We start from the raw sequence: 20,764 nt of genomic DNA, 5'->3' as shown, positions 1-20,764 counted from the left end.
CCTAAGATCACCCGCAGGTGCCACATCTGGTGAGGCCTGTTTCCTGGCTCCTAGGCTGCCTGCTTCTTCTCTCTGTCCTCGCAGCACGGGAGCCCATTCCCTCCTGACCTGACCCCTCCCAGAGTCCCTGCCTTCTAGTATCATCACCACGTGCGAGGTGAAGCTTGAGGGCACATAAACCGTCAGCCCATTGCAATCCGTAAGTATACCCTGAATTATTTCAGTCCTTGGAAATAATTTGAGCTTTCCTAATGGCCCAATATATATTCATTTTGTTCTATGTTCCTTGGGCTCTTGAAAATAATATGGGTCAGTGGGAGTGCAGTGTTCCGTATGTATCAGTTAGAGCAGGCTTGTCACTCGTATAATTCAGATTCCGGTAGCCATGCTGAATAAAGCAGAAGTCGGTGAAATTACCTGTAATATATTTTATTTAACACACCCAAAATATTATCATTTCAGTGTGTGATCAACATGATAAAGCCTAGTGAAATATTTCACATTCTGTTTTTCATGCTGAGTCTTGAAAATCCAGTGTGTGTTTCATGCTTGCAGCGCGTCTCATTGTCGAGCCAGCCGCATTTCAGGTACTTCGTGGCTGCAGGTGACTCCGCACCAGGGAGCCCAGTTCCAGGAGAGACATGTCTTTAACGTCTCCCACTGCGATGATGAACTTGGCTGTTACTCCTTTTCTATTTCTGTCAGTTTTTATGGATTGATATTTTGAGGTTATGTTATTAGGTACATTCAAATTTAGAATCCTCATCTTCTTGCTAGACTGAACTTGTATCAGTATGAGATGCTCCTTTTTATCGCTAGTAATGCTTCTTAATTTAGGCACTGTTTGACAGTGATATTGCCACATGAGTTTTCTGTCCTTGTTTGCCTGGGTATCTTTTACTTTCACCTGTCTAAAAGATCTTCTATCTTAACATGTACCTCTGTGAATAGTGTATAGGTTTAATTATAATCAGTTTGACACTGTACCTGTTAATGAGAGTATTTGCTCTATTTATTATTTTGATATTTCAGTGTGTAGATACCATGTTACTGTTTGTCCCACCTATTCTGTGTTCTTTTTCTCTTGCCTTCTTTTAGAAGTATGAAGTGTTTCTCTAGTTCTGTACTCCTCTGTCAGGTTGTTGGGCGTACATTGGCAGATACAGCGTGTGTTTCACATTTAAGTCTAACTTAGTACTTTTACTGCCTCCCTGACACGATTGTTTCCTCCTTGTCACTGTTATACTTGAAAATTTTAGATACATTTTTGGCATGATCATCATTGTTTTGTAGAGTTAATATTTACCCTCAGAGTTACCTCATTGTTGGTCTTTACTTGTTTTGTCTGTTTCCGTCAGAGACTACTTTTCCTTTTCCCAAAGAACTGCCTTCATGTTTTTTTAGTTCACGTCTGTGGCTGATGAGTTGTCTCATTTCCATTTGCCCTAAAAGTCTTTATTTTGCTTTCACTTTCGAAACGTGTTTTTGTTGGGTATAGAATTCCAGGTTGGTGGTTATTTGTTTTTCAGCATTTTACAGATGCCAGTCCATCATCTTCTGACTTCCTTGTTCTTGAAGTCAGCTCTCAGTCTTGCTGTGCCATTAAAAGCCTCTGAGCGCTTGAACATTTTCTTCTTGCCTTAGGCACCCGCAGAGCTGCTGAAACCAATGTGCGGTTTGCATTTTTGAGTCAATGGTCTGATTCTTGATCCAACTCTTGCCACTGTCCCTGTCCGTCAGTTCAGTCGCTCAGTGTCTGACCCGTTGTGACCCCATGGGCTGCAGCATGCCAGGCTTCTCTGTCCATCACCACTCCCGGAGCTTGCTCAAGCTCATGTCCATCGAGTCAGTGATGTCGTCCAACCATCTCGTCCTCTGTCGTCTCCATCTCCTCCTGCCTTCAGTCTTCCCCAGCATCAGGTTCTTTTCCAATGAGTCAGTTCTTCGCATCAGGTGGCCAAAGTATTGGAGCTTCAACATCAGTCTTTCCAGTGAATATTCAGGACCGATTTGCTTTAGGATTGACTGGTTGCATCTCCTTGCAGTCCACGGGGCTGTCAAGAGTCTTCTCCAACACCACAGTTCAGAAGCATCGATTCTTCGGCGTTCAGCCTTCTTCATGGGCCAACTCTCAAGTCCATACATGACTACCTGAAAAAACATAGCTTTGACTAAATGAACCTTTGTCGGCAAAGTAACGTCTCTGCTTTTTAATATGCTGTCTAGGGTTGTCATAGCTTTCCTTCCAAGGAGCAAGCGTCTTTTAATTTCACCATCTGCCTTAATTTTGGAGCCCAAGAAAATAAAGTCTGTCGCTGTTTCCATTGTTTCCCCATTTATTTGCCATGAAGTGATGGGGCCGGATGCCGTGATCTTCCTTTTTTGAATGTTGAGTGTTATGCCAGCTTTTTCACTCTCCTCTTTCACTTTCATTAAGAGGCTCTTTAGTTTCAACCCCTGTAGACATTTCTTATTCCCCTTTCTGTCTTTTCCCCACTGTGAGGGGCCCCCTTTATAGATTTTAACAACGTAGTTTAACAACGGGCTCCTTCAGTATATTCTATACTTTCCGCCCTCTTATATATGTATTTTTAACCGATCCATTCTTCAGTTCACTGATCCTGTCTTCAGCTACGTCCAATTTGATGTTAAGCCCAGAGACTGAGTTTTTAAATTGAGTCACTGTTATTGTAAAGTTCTAGAATCGGTTGTGATTCTCAGAAATTTTTCCTTTTGTCAAGTATCTTTTTGAGCAGGTGAAGTTTGTATCTGATACCTCTAGCGTACCTCTGATATGCTGATATACATCTGACACCTGTGGAGCTGTTTCAGTTCTTTTTCTCTTGGTCCTGTTTGTGGTTACACCCCTTTTTGCTTTTTTGGTTGCATGTTGGACATGATGTATGGAAAACCCTAGAGGTTCTGAGTGATGCTGTCTTCTCCAGAGTTTCCTCTGACGCAGACCTCCAGTGGGGACAGAGCTGTCTGTTCACTCGGGCCTGAGTGACTTGACTGGGGGCTCCTTGTAAGCTCAGTCTCAGCAGCCTTCACCCACTTTCCCCCCCAACCCCAGGGAGGAGCCCTCCAGCGTCTCCGTCTGCAAGCCTGGGGTCCCTCCCAGGGCCCCTCCTTCTCGGCAGGTCCTGAAGCCCACCGTCTGTCTCCTGAGCGCCACGAGGTGATTGATACTCAGCGCTCAGCCGGTTTGGGCAGAGTGTTGGGTCCGTTTTCTGTGCCTCCCTTTTCTTGGGGAGCTTGGTCTCTAACATCCGGACTGAGTTGTCAGGCCTGTGCTTGAATTTTTGTCTTCCCAGCCCAAGGAACCATCCAGAGCTGTGTTAGCCAGTCCCCTCTGCTTGACTTTTTGCCTGCCTTTTCTTCCCAGAGTCAGCTTTGTTCAAATGCCCCAAGGGAAGGAGCAGCCCTCTCAGCCTCTGGCTCCCTCCCTGGGCTTCCCTTTTGTTTGAAATCTTGGATTGTGGCTGCCTAAGGACCTCTTTTCAAATGTATTTAGCTTTTCTAGCTTTTGGCAGGCTGACCTACAGGCTGCTTGTGTCTGTAACTGGAAGTGGGGAAGCCCTGGGTGCCTTCTCTCATCTGAAGCCACATGTAAAAGTCACAGTAATTCTACTGATCATCTTTATTTGATACCAGGGAAAACATGAACCAGGAGTCCTTGCTTAGTACCCACGGTTGTGTTTCTGATCAGAATCCCCAGGTTGCCGGGCTGTTTCAGTGCCACTTGAACTTGGGAAGGAGGTAGAGCAAGCAGCCCACTCGGCCTGGGGGCAGAGCAGCCGGTCTCCCCTCTTCCTCAGCCCCTGCCGGTCTCCCCTCTTCCTCTGCCCCTGCCGGTCTCCCCTCTTCCTCTGCCCCTGCCGGCCCAGGGCAGGCCTCGTGATGACCGGCTGGTGGTGGAGGAGAAGGCTGAGGGGGAAGGGGTTCGGTGACGTGTATTCTGTGACGTGGTCACATGCGAGTTTACTTTTTCAGTTTGAAAAAAATGACTGCTTTTAGTCTTCCCTCCAGTTTCACGTTAAGGTTGAAAATGAAGATTTTATTCTTAAATTTGAGTACAGTGATTTTACAGTCTTTCTGAAAGCAACAGTTGAGGTTTTCAAAAGACATCTCAGAAAACTCCAGTAGATAAAGCCAAAAAAACAGAATGTGTTCCGGGTGAACTGCGGGCGGGACCCCAAACTGTCCTGTGTCTCTCCCGGAGTCTGTAATGGCTGAGATGGGTGGATATAGAACCCCAAGCACCCTCAGGACTGAGGTCCTCAAGTGACAGCAGAGGTCCCGGCTGAGCCAGGAGCAGTGTGGCCTGTGCCCCAGTGAGTGGAGAGCCGCGAGGGTGGGAGTGGAGCCGGGAGAGGGGGTGGGAGACTCGGGGGCGGAGGGAGGGGCAGCACCTAGGGGGGTCTGGGAGGCGCTGGCTGTCGGGGCTCGAGGCAGGGACACCCCTGAACCTCCACCGTGCAGCCCCCACGGGGCAGAGTTGTCTGGCCGCCCAGGGTTGAAGTTAAGAGAGCGAGTTCGCAACAGGTTGAGTGAACCCCTGTACCCACTGTGGGTTCATGTTAAGTGCCTGGAGCGAGGTTGGTCAAGCCCTTGCTGAGCTCGATTGAGAGAGTCAGTCAGGGAGGACCGAGCTCAGGGTGAGAGTGAGGGGCAGCTAGTGTGGTGAGTCCTCCTCAGCTGGGTGGGTTCTGGGGACGCCCTTGAGTTCAGGGGTGCCCTTTCACTAGCCTCACTGGAGGCTTGTTTAGGGGGTGGAGGGGCAGAAGTCCACTTAGAAGACATGCTCATTCCTAGTGGTGGTGGTTTCTGAAGCAGTTCATACTGTTCGGTTCAACTGTGAACCAGTACCTTGCAGGGTCATGTTTGACGGTGGGCCTGAGCTGTGGGCACGGCCTTCCTTCTCCCGCACCCCACACTCACCTGCCGTCTTTTTGGCAGCCCCTCCCCCTTCTCGGCGCCCTTGATGGTGGGCCTGAGCCCAGCCCCCCTGTTACCACGGAGCCCCTTGTGACTGAGTGGGTTCCGGGTTCCGGGCTCCTGGGAGACGTGCTGGAGGCAGAGCCTTCGTGCCATTTCTTCTTGAGACACCGGTGCTGGTGGACATAGTGTGAGAGCGGTGGTCATAGTGTGAGAGCTGTGTGTGTGAGAGTAGTGTGTGTGAGAGCGGGGTGTGAGAGGAGGGTGTGAGAGTGGGGTGTGAGAGTGGGGTGTGTGAGAGTGATGTTCATGGTGTGAATAGCCATGGTCGTAGTGTGAATAGTGGTGGTGATAGCTCCGTTGCTCAGGTATCTGGTAGTGAACCAGCAGTTGCCCCCGAGTGGGGGGCTGCCCCCATCCGTGAGGATGGGTCGCAGAAAGGCCCGCGTCTGGGCGCTTTTTCAGTGCTGCTACCCCAAGGCAAAGGCCAAGACGAGGAAGAATTTGGACGCGGCCCAAGTCCTGGATGCAGAGCTGCTTGAGGTGAGAGCAGATGGAGGCTGGGCTCGTCGGATCGGCCCTCACGCGGTGAAGCACTGGGGTCGTGTTTCTTGTTAGCACGGTTGTGGGCCCTGCCGGCCAGGGCATTTCGGCCTTAGTGGGCAGGATCGACCCCAGCAGGTTTACCTTGTAAGAGGTTGTGCAGGTGCTGCTTGGAGGATGGGCGGAGGCCCCACAAGAAGGGAAACACTGGCTGGATGAGTCTCTGGGGCATGTGGATCGAGCTAGAGAGTCCGTCCTTGAAGCAGAAATGCTAAGCCTCTTAACGTCTCTCATCTTACAAAGCACAGGACAGTGTGTCCAGTATCTTAATGACGGGTACCTACTGCTTACGTGTATAACATACACCCTCATAGCTTCACATGTCTACTACATGCCTCTTGCAAGTGTTGGGCACTGTTTACTGAATGACTGGGTGACTTCAGTGGAGTCAGGCTAACGGATGGCCCTGGGGTGCCATCAGCCTTTTTCCCAGGGGAACACTCCAAAGCCTGGTGGCCTTGTAGACCTTTCCTTTTTTCTTCACTCTCCGCAGTGATTCTAGGTCACTTGTCTGTGTGTTGTTTAAGAATCTCTTTATGCACTTTGTTGTTGGATTTATGTTTAGGAAAGTTTCTCAGACGTCCCTGGGTCTTGAGAAGGCAGGCTTGGATTCCGGGTTCTCCCCTGCCACGTGCCTGTCAGGTCGAGGTGGAGGCTGCAGGCCGGTCTGAGTTGTGGTGGTCTGTGTGGTCTTGGGGTCAGCAGACCCCTCTTCTCTGGAGGGGCAAGGAGATCCTTTGTGTGGATCTTGGAAAGACTTGGCAGGGTCAGTCTTCAGCATCTTGCTCTCTTTTTAATTTGTGTTTGCATTTAGTTACTTACTCATTTCACTGTTTTCTAGGATTTTGCTACGCTTACCGAAGGACTAAATGTATGCAGGCAGCAGCTTCTTGAAAGAGAAGAAGAAATCGCTGAGCTGAAAGCCGAAAGGAACAACACCGGGGTCAGTAGGGGGATTGTCACGTGTTGACATTTGCCTTGCGGGGGTCACCACTGGGCTCCGTGTTGCTGTCTTTAAACTCTGTCTGTTTTCAAGTTATTTTTCACATCTTCCCTCTGAGCAGACCGAGGTGGATCAGTTTGGGGTTCTCATACCTTGCTTCAAATTTATGATGAGAGCTAATGTAATTTTAGTACATTTGAGGGGGGAGTTCTCTTAACTTACATTTTTGTCCATGCTCCACTTTGTGTGGGATCTTAGTTCCCTGACCAGGGATTAAAACCTATGTCCCCTGCAGAAGTGTGGAGTCTTAACTACTGGGCCACTGTGGAAGTCCACTCTAACTTTAGGCTGAACTGGCAGGATTCCGACTTGCCTTAGCATGGTTTCGGCTTTAGCATGAGGCTGAGAGGAGTTATCGGCCCTGAATTCAAGCATGAGGTTGAACGTGCTCCTTTGGCCCCGCCCTGCAGCTGCTGCTGGAGCGTCTGGAGCGCCTGGTTTCCCAGTACATGCCGTCCCTCCGGATGACGGCGGATGAGCAACAGGCGCAGTCCCCAGCCGGCATGACCAGTGAGGTGGAGGTGCTCAGGGCGCTGAAATCGCTGTTCGAGCACCACAAGGCCCTGGACGAGAAGGTACCAGCCACCTGGCCGTCTTGAATTTGTACACTTGCTGCCTTGTTAGGTGGATGCTGCACGTATTTATGTAACTAGTTGACTTTTGAGCTTCTTGAATTTTTGTAAATAGGTTCTTTCTGTAAGAAGACAGAGTTTTATATGGTTAAAAAGCGTTGCCTGCATACATGCTCAGTCATGTCCGAGTCTTTACGACGCTGTGGACTGCAGCCCACCGCGCTCCTCTCTTCATGGGACTTCTCAGGCTGGAATACTGGACTGGGTGGGCATCTTCTACTCCAGTGGATCTTCTTGACCCAGGGATTGAACCTGCCCTCTTCATTGGCAGGCACATTCTTTACCACTGAGCCACTTGGGAAGCCCGCAGTTAAAAAGTGTTAGTTGGCATAAATGACTCAAGATTGATTATATTCTGTATATCAATTTGCATTTAAAAACTGGGTAATAGAATTAATTTAGGATAACATTTTGTTGTCTCAAACTTAGAATTTAAAGCTGTTAAGAAGGAGATTTTCTTAACGTTAAGATCAATGAGAGACATTAAAGGTATTCTGTTACAGTAGCCATGTATTAGGGTGAGTATACAATAAGAAGTGCCCTAAGGTATATGCACACATCAACACACAGTGACTCGGCCCCTTTTATTTGAGTTGAGAGAGCGATTATGAGTAGCACGCGAAAGGTGGAGTTTGTTAGAAGAAGGATTAGGTGCCACATGTAACGGGGTAAGTTTGATCAGTCATCGTGTAATTTCAGTTAAGGGTTTGTCATTTGCATCCTTTCATTTTAAAAAAGTATGAAGGCTGTAGTGGTGGACATCAGAGGTTATTTATCTTTCTGATTGAGGACCTGCCCACCTGGGTTATTTTAATGACTAGTAAACTAGACTTGTGGTTCAGAGCTACAGAATCTCTTAAGTACCCATTTGTCCAGTAGAAGACAAATTCTGACTCTAATCACCTGGTTGTATTCGCGATGGATAGCATCACCGTGAATTTTCTTTTTATATTCTGTTTTCAGTTTAGAGTTGAGTTTTTCCAAGTGGAGTTCTGCTGTCTTTACTTACTTCTTTAAGTTCAGTTCAGTCACTCAGTCGTGTCTGACTCTTTGCGACCCCATGAGTCACAGCACGCCAGGCCTCCCTGTCCATCACAAACTCCCAGAGTTCACCCAAACCCATGTCCATCGAGTTCATGATTACCATCGATTGATCTCATCCTCCATCTTTCCCAGCATCAGGGCTTTTTCCAATGAGTCAGCTCTTTGCATCAGGTGGCCAGAGTATTGGAGTTTCAGCTTCAACATCGGTCCTTCCAATGAACACCCAGGACAGATCTCCTTTAGGATGGACTGATTGGCTCTCCTTGCAGTTCAAGGGGCTCTCAAGAGTCTTCTCCCACACCACAGTTCAAAGGCATCAATTCTGCGGCGCTCAGCTTTCTTCACCGTCCGACTCTCACATCCATACACGACCACTGGAAAAACCATAGCCTTGACTAGACGGACTTTTGTTGGCAAAGTAATGTCTCTGCTTTTAAATATGCCATCTAAGTTGGCCATAACCTTCCTTCCAAGGAGTAAGCGTCTTTCAATTTCATGGCTACAATCACGATCAGCAGTGATTTTGGGGCCCAAAAACGTGAAGTCTGACACTGTTTCCACAGTTTCCCCATCTATTTCCCATGAAGTGATGGGACCTGATGCCATGATCTTAGTTTTCTGAACGTTGAGCTTTAAGCCAACTTTTTCACTCTCCTCTTTCACTTTCATCAAGAGGCTCTTTAGTTCTTTTCCACTTTCTGCCGTAAGGGTGGTGTCATCTGCATATCTGAGGTTATTGATGTTTCTCCCGGCAGTCTCGATTCCAGCTTGTGTTTCATCCAGCCCAGCGTTTCTCATGATGTACTCGGCATATAAGTTAAATAAGCAGGGTGACAAGGACACAGACTTGACGTCCTCCTTTTCCTATTTGGAACCAGTCTGTTGTTCCATGTCCAGTTCTAACTGTTGCTTCCTGACCTGCGTACAGGTTTCCCAAGAGACAGGTCAGATGGTCTGGTATTCCCATCTCTTTCAGAATTTTCCACAGGTGATTGTGATCCACACAGTCAAAGGCTTTGTTTGGCATAGTCCATAAAGCAGAAATTGATGTTTTTCTGGAACTCTCTTGCTTTTTCGATGATCCAGCAGATATTGGCAAATTGATCTCTGGTTCCTCTGCCTTTTCTAAAATCAGCTTGAACATCTGGAAGTTCACGGTTCACCTATCGCTGAAGCCTGGCTTAGAGAATTTTAAGCATTACTTTACTAGCACGTGAGATGAGTGCCATTGTGCGGTAGTTTGAGCATTCTTTGGCATTGCCTTTCTTTGGGATTGGGATGAAAACTGACCATTTCCAGTCCTGTGGCCACCGCTGAGTTTTCCATATTTGCTGGCATATTGAATATAGCACTTTCACAGCATCATCTTTCAGGATTTGAGATAGCTCAACGGGAATTCCATCAGCTCCACTAGCTTTGTTTGTAGTGATGCTTCCTAAAGTCCGGTGGACTTCACGTTTAGCAGATGATTCTTAAAGAGCAGAATAACTGGGGAAAGCTACTAACGGATGGGGTGCTTGATGTAAATCCCGAGCAAGTAAACATGCCAAGCACCAATGGAAAGGCAAGTCCTCGGTCTCGCTCTCTGTCTGGTTCTCGCCTTACCATCTAGTCTCTGCGGGGCTGTTGGGACCTGTCAGCAATGCACCATGTAGATCTGAGTGGCCGTGAGGGTCGTGTGAGCTCCCAGAGTGCAGAAGAAAGTTTTGACCTCACCGATTGCCCGGAAATGCTGTGTTCCCTGACTCCCAAAACAAGGCTGTCTAAGGCTTCCTTTCTCCCTTAGAGATCCTCCGACGGCTCCCCAAGCCACGAGGAAGACCTGGCTAAGGTGATCGAGCTCCAGGAAGTCATCGAGAGGCAGTCAGGGGAGCAGAGCCAGTTGAAGGAGTGCCTGGCAAACCTCTCTGCCTACGTGAGAGAGCTGGAGGAGGACCTGGACACGGCCAGGAAGGAGCTCCTCACGTCCGAGGAAGCGAACAGACAGCTACAGCGGGATGTCCGCGCAGTGAGTGACAGCGGACGTGTCTGTTGTCTTGAGGTGGAATGTGGGTCCCTTGTTCTCCCAGTGATCTGAGCTTTGGGATGGCTGCGTGAGTAGGAGCAGAGCGCTGGCGAGACCGCGACTGGCGGCCTCCCCGCCTCTGCGTCGAGATCTCTGGGGTAGAAGAGGCCTGGTCCAGGCGGTCCATTGGCAGTGGAGCAACACGAGGGCATCCCTAGCGCTGTGCTCACCCTGGGTGTGGACTCCTCATTTCTACAAGTTCTAGGGTGCCCAGTGTGTTCCTCTTTGAAAAATTCATTCATCCATTCATTCATTTATTGGAGTCCAGTTGCTTTACTTTGTATTGGAGAAGGCAGTGGTACCCCACTCCAGTACTCTTGCCTGGAAAATCCCATGGATGGAGGAGCCTGGTAGGCTACGGTCCATGGGGTGGCTAAGAGTCGGACACAACTGAGCGACTTCACTTTCACTTTTCCCTTTGATACACTGGAGAAGGAAATGGCAACCCACTCCAGTATTCTTGCCTGGAGAATCCCAGGGACAGGGGAGCCTGGTGGGCTACCGTCTGTGGGGTCGCACAGAGTCGGACACGACTGAAGCGACTTAGCAGTTAGCAGTTGCTTTACACTGCTGTGTCAATGTCTGCTGTACAGCAAAGTGAATCCGTCATATATATATATATATATATATATATTTATATTTATATTTATATATATACATATATATACGTGTGTGTGTGTGTGTGTGTGTGTCTACATATATCCCTCTTTTTAGATTTCCTACCCATTTACTTCACCACAGAGCCCTGAGTAGACTGCCCTGTGCTGTAGAGTAGGTCCTTACTCGTTGTTGACTTTACGCATAGTCTCAGTAGTGTACATACGTCAACCCCAGTCTCCCAGTTCATCCCCCCCACCCGCCTGTCGAATGTATACCTGATGATGCTGAAATTTCCTTCGGGTTCACTCAGGCGAGTCTGGTGACGTCTGTGGAGCCCGTTCTCTCGGAGAGATGGGAGCCCGCTGTGTGGGCCCTGCTGAGGCAGCTTGCCTGGCCGTCTTCTCTAGTTTTCTGAGGTTCTGCTCCTTGAGGGGATGTGTGACATTGATACCGGCGGTCAGACAGGTCGAGTGGCGTTTGCTCACCCTCAGAGCCTCAGGCCCGTGCTGTGTAACCATGTAGAGTCATGATGTTTCTGGTGGTCGTGTCTGCGGCTGTCACGATTGATGAGAAACCGCCTAACGGTCATTGTGAAAAGAGAAGAGTGCTGAGGGTTCGGGCCTCCTCCTGTGAGCCTCACCTCTCCTTTGTAGGCAGACAGACAGCGCCCACCCTGCCCCACCCCTCCCCCGTGAGACCGTCTCAGACAGAACCCCTCCGACATGTGCTACAGCAGGTGTGCTTGTTTAGTAGCTTGGTGTGAGTAATTCTCTGTGAGAGCTCAAGGTGAGAACTCAAAACAGAATATTTGCACGCTTGTATAACCTTTTCCCACTACTCTTTGGCAACAGGAGGAGATTAGGTGGCAGAGTTCAATATGTAGAGAATTCTGGGAAAAGCGGCCTTGAGACCTTTCACTTTTAATGTCAGGCCTTTGCCCACATTGGTTACTTAGTAGTCGACTACGGAGGGACCTGCAGTGGATTTTGACCTGGAGGACGGGAGTTGCACCAGCAGCAAGTTCTGGTCCTGGTTTGACCCTTTCATACATGTGGTGTAAGTCTGCTTTAGAAGAATTAGGCTTGAGAAGGCTGCTTCCAGTTGTGTTAAGCTTTGACTTCTGTTTCCACTCATTACTATTACTTGAATTCTGAGGAAATTGCATGAGAGTTTTCCGACTTTTACCCGAGGAAACGAGCCTCAGAGGTCCCTGTTGGATCTGTTGAAGGTCCCTCCCTCTTGTGGATCCAGTCCGCCTGTGTGGTGTAGCAGACAGAGGTCGTGACTTCATGCCAGATACCATTCCTCCTGGAATTCATGCAGTAACAGGGTAGTTTAGTATACTCTTTGCTGTTTGGGTTTATTATGTTGAAGAGAAGCTTGGGAAACCGAGTGGCCAGACAGAACGTTAATACAGACATATGGGTGCCAATCGTGGCAAATGTGACATTTTAAGTAGGCACGTTTTTGCTCACGTCCGAGGAAACTGCCGTGTCTAGGACTTTAATTTTGAGGACGCTAACTTTATTTTTGAGTTGAAACTTAGGATTTAGTCCAACTCTTTTACGCGTACGTGTATCGGAATGTTCCATGATAGTGACTTACCTTTTCTACTCTGCAATGCCCGGTGTAGGCCATGGTCCAGAACACGGACGTGGAGGTGCGAATCACTACCCTTGAGAGATGCTACCTTGCCGCCCAGCGCGAAGCCACCTCTGTGCACGACGACCTCAATGATAAACTTGAAAATGAAATCGCAGATAAGGATTCTATGCATCGACAGGTAACGGCTTTTACTGAACTGTGTCTGACTTTTATAGTGGTGAATTCCTGAGGAAGGAAGGTAAACACCTTTTCATGTGACTCCCACGTTGGAATTTAAGTCCCAGTGTCAAGTTCTTATTACCCTAAAATATTGCGTTCAAATTTGTGGATGTTCAGTTCAGTTCAGTTCAGTCGCTCAGTCATGTCCGAATCTTTGCAACCCGATGATCTGCAGCACGCCAGGCCTCTCTGTCCATCACCAACTCCCAGAGTCTACCCAGACCCATGTCCATCGAGTCAGTGATGCCATCCAACCATGTCATCCTCTGTCGTCCCCTTCTCTTCCTGCCTCCAATCCTACCCAGCGTTAGGGTCTTTTCCAATGAGTCAGCTCTTCGCATGAGGTGGCCAAAGTGTTGGAGTTTCAGCTTCAACATCAGTCCTTCCAATGAACACCCAGGATTGATCCCCTTTAGGATGGACTATTCGGATCTCCTTGCACTCCAAGGGACTCTCAAGAGTCTTCTCCCACACCACAGTTCAAAGGCATCAGTTCTGTGGCGCTCAGCTTTCTTCACCGTCCGACTCTCACATCCATACATGACCACTGGAAAAACCATAGCCTTGACTAGACGGACTTTTGTTGGCAAAGTAGTGTCTCTGCCTTTAAATATGCCATCTAAGTTGGCCATAACCTTCCTTCCAAGGAGTAAGCGTCTTTCAGTTTCGTGGCTGCAGTCACCATCAGCAGTGATTTTGGAGCCCCCAAACATAAAGTCTGACACTGTTTCCACAGTTTCCCCATCTATTTCCCATGAAGTGATGGGACCTGATGCCATGATCTTAGTTTTCTGAACGTTGAGCTTTAAGCCAACTTTTTCACTCTCCTCTTTCACTTTCATCAAGAGGCTCTTTAGTTCTTTTCCACTTTCTGCCGTAAGGGTGGTGTCATCTGCATATCTGAGGTTATTGGTGTTTCTCCCGGCAGTCTCGATTCCAGCTTGTGTTTCTTCCAGCCCAGCGTCTCTCATGATGTACCCTGCGTCTAAGTTAAATAAGCAGGGTGACAAGGACACACAGCCTTGACGTCCTCCTTTTCCTATTTGGAACCAGTCTGTTGTTCCATGTCCAGTTCTAACTGTTGCTTCCTGACCTGCATACAGGTTTCCCAAGGGAGAGGTCAGATGGTCTGGTATTCCCATCTCTTTCAGAATTTTCCACAGTTGATTGTGATCCACACAGTCAAAGGCTTTGTTTGGCATAGTCCATAAAGCAGAAATTGATGTTTTTCGGGAACTCTCTTGCTTTTTCGATGATCCAGCAGATATTGGCAATTTGATCTCTGGTTCCTCTGCCTTTTCTAAAATCAGCTGGAACACCTGGAAGTTCACGGTTCACCTATCGCTGAAGCCTGGCTTAGAGAATTTTAAGCATTACTTTACTAGCACGTGAGATGAGTGCCATTGTGCGGTAGTTTGAGCATTCTTTGGCATTGCCTTTCTTTGGGATTGGGATGAAAACTGACCATTTCCAGTCCTGTGGCCACCGCTGAGTTTTCCATATTTGCTGGCATATTGAATATAGCACTTTCACAGCATCATCTTTCAGGATTTGAGATAGCTCAACTGGAATTCCATCAGCTCCACTAGCTTTGTTCGTAGTGATGCTTCCTAAAGTCCGGTGGACTTCACGTTTAGCAGATGATTCTTAAAGAGCAGAATAACTGGGGAAAGCTACTAACGGACGGGGTGCTTGATGTAAATCCCGAGCAAGTAAACATGCCAAGCACCAATGGAAAGGCAAGTCCTCGGTCTCGCTCTCTGTCTGGTTCTCGCCTTACCATCCAGTCTGTGCGGGGCTGTTGGGACCTGTCAGCAATGCACCATGTAGATCTGAGTGGCCGTGAGGGTCGTGTGAGCTCCCAGAGTGCAGAAGAAAGTTTTGACCTCACCGATTGCCCGGAAATGCTGTGTTCCCTCCCTCCCAAAACAAGGCTGTCTGTCTAAGGCTTCCTTTCCCCCTTAGAGATCCTCCGACGGCTCCCCAAGCCACGAGGAAGACCTGGCTAAGGTGATCGAGCTCCAGGAGGTCATCGAGAGGCAGTCAGGGGAGCAGAGCCAGTCGAAGGAGTGCCTGGCAAACCTCTCGGCCTACGTGAGAGAGCCGGAGGAGGACCCGGACACGGCCAGGAAGGAGCTCCTCGCGTCCGAGGAAGCGAACAGACAACCACAGCGGGATGTCCGCGAAGTGAGTGACAGCGGACGTGTCTGTTGTCCTGAGGTGGAATGTGGGTCCCTTGTTCTCCGGCTGATCTGAGCTTTGGGATGGCTGCGTGAGTAGGAGCAGAGCGCTGGCGAGACCGCGACTGGCGGCCTCCCCGCCTCTGCGTCGAGATCTCTGGGGTAGAAGAGGCCTGGTCCAGGCGGTCCATTGGCAGTGGAGCAACACGAGGGCATCCCTAGCGCTGTGCTCACCCTGGGTGTGGACTCCTCATTTCTACAAGCTCTAGGGTGCCCAGTGTGTTCCTCTTTGAAAAATTCATTCATCCATTCATTCATTTATTGGAGTCTAGTTGCTTTCCTTTTTCTTGGAGAAGGCAATGGTACCCCACTCCAGTACTCTTGCCTGGAAAATCCCATGGATGGAGGAGCCTGGTAGGCTACGGTCCATGGGGTGGCTAAGAGTCGGACACAACTGAGCGACTTCACTTTCACTTTTCCCTTTGATACACTGGAGAAGGAAATGGCAACCCACTCCAGTATTCTTGCCTGGAGAATCCCAGGGACAGGGGAGCCTGGTGGGCTACCGTCTGTGGGGTCGCACAGAGTCGGACACGACTGAAGCGACTTAGCAGTTAGCAGTTGCTTTACACTGCTGTGTCAATGTCTGCTGTACAGCAAAGTGAATCCGTCATATATATATATATATATTTATATTTATATTTATATATATATATATTTATATTTATATATATATTTATATTTATATTTATATATATATATATATATATATATACACGTGTGTGTGTGTGTGTGTGTCTACATATATCCCTCTTTTTAGATTTCCTACCCATTTACTTCACCACAGAGCCCTGAGTAGACTGCCCTGTGCTGTAGAGTAGGTCCTTACTCGTTGTTGACTTTACGCATAGTCTCAGTAGTGTACATACGTCAACCCCAGTCTCCCAGTTCATCCCCCCCACCCGCCTGTCGAATGTATACCTGATGATGCTGAAATTTCCTTCGGGTTCACTCAGGCGAGTCTGGTGACGTCTATGGAGCCCGTTCTCTCGGAGAGATGGGAGCCCGCTGTGTGGGCCCTGCTGAGGCAGCTTGCCTGGCCGTCTTCTCTAGTTTTCTGAGGTTCTGCTCCTTGAGGGGATGTGTGACATTGATACCGGCGGTCAGACAGGTCGAGTGGCGTTTGCTCACCCTCAGAGCCTCAGGCCCGTGCTGTGTAACCATGTAGAGTCATGATGTTTCTGGTGGTCGTGTCTGCGGCTGTCACGATTGATGAGAAACCGCCTAACGGTCATTGTGAAAAGAGAAGAGTGCTGAGGGTTCGGGCCTCCTCCTGTGAGCCTCACCTCTCCTTTGTAGGCAGACAGACAGCGCCCACCCTGCCCCACCCCTCCCCCGTGAGACCGTCTCAGACAGAACCCCTCCGACATGTGCTACAGCAGGTGTGCTTGTTTAGTAGCTTGGTGTGAGTAATTCTCTGTGAGAGCTCAAGGTGAGAACTCAAAACAGAATATTTGCACGCTTGTATAACCTTTTCCCACTACTCTTTGGCAACAGGAGGAGATTAGGTGGCAGAGTTCAATATGTAGAGAATTCTGGGAAAAGCGGCCTTGAGACCTTTCACTTTTAATGTCAGGCCTTTGCCCACATTGGTTACTTAGTAGTCGACTACGGAGGGACCTGCAGTGGATTTTGACCTGGAGGACGGGAGTTGCACCAGCAGCAAGTTCTGGTCCTGGTTTGACCCTTTCATACATGTGGTGTAAGTCTGCTTTAGAAGAATTAGGCTTGAGAAGGCTGCTTCCAGTTGTGTTAAGCTTTGACTTCTGTTTCCACTCATTACTATTACTTGAATTCTGAGGAAATTGCATGAGAGTTTTCCGACTTTTACCCGAGGAAACGAGCCTCAGAGGTCCCTGTTGGATCTGTTGAAGGTCCCTCCCTCTTGTGGATCCAGTCCGCCTGTGTGGTGTAGCAGACAGAGGTCGTGACTTCATGCCAGATACCATTCCTCCTGGAATTCATGCAGTAACAGGGTAGTTTAGTATACTCTTTGCTGTTTGGGTTTATTATGTTGAAGAGAAGCTTGGGAAACCGAGTGGCCAGACAGAACGTTAATACAGACATATGGGTGCCAATCGTGGCAAATGTGACATTTTAAGTAGGCACGTTTTTGCTCACGTCCGAGGAAACTGCCGTGTCTAGGACTTTAATTTTGAGGACGCTAACTTTATTTTTGAGTTGAAACTTAGGATTTAGTCCAACTCTTTTACGCGTACGTGTATCGGAATGTTCCATGATAGTGACTTACCTTTTCTACTCTGCAATGCCCGGTGTAGGCCATGGTCCAGAACACGGACGTGGAGGTGCGAATCACTACCCTTGAGAGATGCTACCTTGCCGCCCAGCGCGAAGCCACCTCTGTGCACGACGACCTCAATGATAAACTTGAAAATGAAATCGCAGATAAGGATTCTATGCATCGACAGGTAACGGCTTTTACTGAACTGTGTCTGACTTTTATAGTGGTGAATTCCTGAGGAAGGAAGGTAAACACCTTTTCATGTGACTCCCACGTTGGAATTTAAGTCCCAGTGTCAAGTTCTTATTACCCTAAAATATTGCGTTCAAATTTGTGGATGTTCAGTTCAGTTCAGTTCAGTTCAGTCGCTCAGTCATGTCCGAATCTTTGCAACCCGATGATCTGCAGCACGCCAGGCCTCTCTGTCCATCACCAACTCCCAGAGTCTACCCAGACCCATGTCCATCGAGTCAGTGATGCCATCCAACCATGTCATCCTCTGTCGTCCCCTTCTCTTCCTGCCTCCAATCCTACCCAGCGTTAGGGTCTTTTCCAATGAGTCAGCTCTTCGCATGAGGTGGCCAAAGTGTTGGAGTTTCAGCTTCAACATCAGTCCTTCCAATGAACACCCAGGATTGATCCCCTTTAGGATGGACTATTCGGATCTCCTTGCACTCCAAGGGACTCTCAAGAGTCTTCTCCCACACCACAGTTCAAAGGCATCAGTTCTGTGGCGCTCAGCTTTCTTCACCGTCCGACTCTCACATCCATACATGACCACTGGAAAAACCATAGCCTTGACTAGACGGACTTTTGTTGGCAAAGTAGTGTCTCTGCCTTTAAATATGCCATCTAAGTTGGCCATAACCTTCCTTCCAAGGAGTAAGCGTCTTTCAGTTTCGTGGCTGCAGTCACCATCAGCAGTGATTTTGGAGCCCCCAAACATAAAGTCTGACACTGTTTCCACAGTTTCCCCATCTATTTCCCATGAAGTGATGGGACCTGATGCCATGATCTTAGTTTTCTGAACGTTGAGCTTTAAGCCAACTTTTTCACTCTCCTCTTTCACTTTCATCAAGAGGCTCTTTAGTTCTTTTCCACTTTCTGCCGTAAGGGTGGTGTCATCTGCATATCTGAGGTTATTGGTGTTTCTCCCGGCAGTCTCGATTCCAGCTTGTGTTTCTTCCAGCCCAGCGTCTCTCATGATGTACCCTGCGTCTAAGTTAAATAAGCAGGGTGACAAGGACACACAGCCTTGACGTCCTCCTTTTCCTATTTGGAACCAGTCTGTTGTTCCATGTCCAGTTCTAACTGTTGCTTCCTGACCTGCATACAGGTTTCCCAAGGGAGAGGTCAGATGGTCTGGCATTCCCATCTCTTTCAGAATTTTCCACAGTTGATTGTGATCCACACAGTCAAAGGCTTTGTTTGGCATAGTCCATAAAGCAGAAATTGATGTTTTTCGGGAACTCTCTTGCTTTTTCGATGATCCAGCAGATATTGGCAATTTGATCTCTGGTTCCTCTGCCTTTTCTAAAATCAGCTGGAACACCTGGAAGTTCACGGTTCACCTATCGCTGAAGCCTGGCTTAGAGAATTTTAAGCATTACTTTACTAGCACGTGAGATGAGTGCCATTGTGCGGTAGTTTGAGCATTCTTTGGCATTGCCTTTCTTTGGGATTGGGATGAAAACTGACCATTTCCAGTCCTGTGGCCACCGCTGAGTTTTCCATATTTGCTGGCATATTGAATATAGCACTTTCACAGCATCATCTTTCAGGATTTGAGATAGCTCAACTGGAATTCCATCAGCTCCACTAGCTTTGTTCGTAGTGATGCTTCCTAAAGTCCGGTGGACTTCACGTTTAGCAGATGATTCTTAAAGAGCAGAATAACTGGGGAAAGCTACTAACGGACGGGGTGCTTGATGTAAATCCCGAGCAAGTAAACATGCCAAGCACCAATGGAAAGGCAAGTCCTCGGTCTCGCTCTCTGTCTGGTTCTCGCCTTACCATCCAGTCTGTGCGGGGCTGTTGGGACCTGTCAGCAATGCACCATGTAGATCTGAGTGGCCGTGAGGGTCGTGTGAGCTCCCAGAGTGCAGAAGAAAGTTTTGACCTCACCGATTGCCCGGAAATGCTGTGTTCCCTCCCTCCCAAAACAAGGCTGTCTGTCTAAGGCTTCCTTTCCCCCTTAGAGATCCTCCGACGGCTCCCCAAGCCACGAGGAAGACCTGGCTAAGGTGATCGAGCTCCAGGAGGTCATCGAGAGGCAGTCAGGGGAGCAGAGCCAGTCGAAGGAGTGCCTGGCAAACCTCTCGGCCTACGTGAGAGAGCCGGAGGAGGACCCGGACACGGCCAGGAAGGAGCTCCTCGCGTCCGAGGAAGCGAACAGACAACCACAGCGGGATGTCCGCGAAGTGAGTGACAGCGGACGTGTCTGTTGTCCTGAGGTGGAATGTGGGTCCCTTGTTCTCCGGCTGATCTGAGCTTTGGGATGGCTGCGTGAGTAGGAGCAGAGCGCTGGCGAGACCGCGACTGGCGGCCTCCCCGCCTCTGCGTCGAGATCTCTGGGGTAGAAGAGGCCTGGTCCAGGCGGTCCATTGGCAGTGGAGCAACACGAGGGCATCCCTAGCGCTGTGCTCACCCTGGGTGTGGACTCCTCATTTCTACAAGCTCTAGGGTGCCCAGTGTGTTCCTCTTTGAAAAATTCATTCATCCATTCATTCATTTATTGGAGTCTAGTTGCTTTCCTTTTTCTTGGAGAAGGCAATGGTACCCCACTCCAGTACTCTTGCCTGGAAAATCCCATGGATGGAGGAGCCTGGTAGGCTACGGTCCATGGGGTGGCTAAGAGTCGGACACAACTGAGCGACTTCACTTTCACTTTTCCCTTTGATACACTGGAGAAGGAAATGGCAACCCACTCCAGTATTCTTGCCTGGAGAATCCCAGGGACAGGGGAGCCTGGTGGGCTACCGTCTGTGGGGTCGCACAGAGTCGGACACGACTGAAGCGACTTAGCAGTTAGCAGTTGCTTTACACTGCTGTGTCAATGTCTGCTGTACAGCAAAGTGAATCCGTCATATATATATATATATATTTATATTTATATTTATATATATATATTTATATTTATATATATATTTATATTTATATTTATATTTATATATATATATATATATATATATATATACACGTGTGTGTGTGTGTGTGTGTCTACATATATCCCTCTTTTTAGATTTCCTACCCATTTACTTCACCACAGAGCCCTGAGTAGACTGCCCTGTGCTGTAGAGTAGGTCCTTACTCGTTGTTGACTTTACGCATAGTCTCAGTAGTGTACATACGTCAACCCCAGTCTCCCAGTTCATCCCCCCCACCCGCCTGTCGAATGTATACCTGATGATGCTGAAATTTCCTTCGGGTTCACTCAGGCGAGTCTGGTGACGTCTGTGGAGCCCGTTCTCTCGGAGAGATGGGAGCCCGCTGTGTGGGCCCTGCTGAGGCAGCTTGCCTGGCCGTCTTCTCTAGTTTTCTGAGGTTCTGCTCCTTGAGGGGATGTGTGACATT

At 48.6% G+C, this 20,764-nt stretch overlaps 2 protein-coding genes across 9 annotated transcripts in view; one reads left to right on the top strand and one right to left on the bottom strand.

Annotated features, from left to right (window-relative positions):
* The window catches only part of LOC145505566 (liprin-alpha-1-like), a 488,322-nt gene that overhangs the window by 394,550 nt on the left and 73,008 nt on the right, over nt 1-20,764 (bottom strand). The window lies entirely within an intron of this gene.
* Nucleotides 1-20,764, top strand: part of LOC145504728 (liprin-alpha-1-like) — a 59,237-nt gene that overhangs the window by 32,124 nt on the left and 6,349 nt on the right. For 4 of the 8 annotated variants that reach the window (XM_081486040.1, XM_081486049.1, XM_081486035.1 and 1 more), the window contains 7 exons: nt 6,383-6,484; nt 6,955-7,119; nt 10,007-10,228; nt 12,519-12,668; nt 14,675-14,896; nt 17,229-17,378; nt 19,390-19,611. In XM_081486040.1, the coding sequence (XP_081342166.1) occupies nt 6,383-6,484; nt 6,955-7,119; nt 10,007-10,228; nt 12,519-12,668; nt 14,675-14,896; nt 17,229-17,378; nt 19,390-19,611 (1,233 nt within the window). Of the gene's footprint in view, nt 1-5,052; nt 5,482-6,382; nt 6,485-6,954; nt 7,120-10,006; nt 10,229-12,518; nt 12,669-14,674; nt 14,897-17,228; nt 17,379-19,389; nt 19,612-20,764 lie in introns of those variants that run through there. The other 4 variants (XM_081486088.1, XM_081486080.1, XM_081486072.1 and 1 more) reach the window with 3 other exon arrangements.

The sequence above is a fragment of the Giraffa tippelskirchi genome, chromosome 1 (genome assembly GCF_054371585.1).
Source record: "Giraffa tippelskirchi isolate mGirTip1 chromosome 1, T2T-mGirTip1v1.2.pri, whole genome shotgun sequence".
In the NCBI taxonomy this organism is placed as follows: Eukaryota; Metazoa; Chordata; class Mammalia; order Artiodactyla; family Giraffidae; genus Giraffa; species Giraffa tippelskirchi.
The sequence above is the reverse complement of the archived record's forward strand: the minus strand, read 5'-3'. Positions and strand labels throughout refer to the sequence as shown.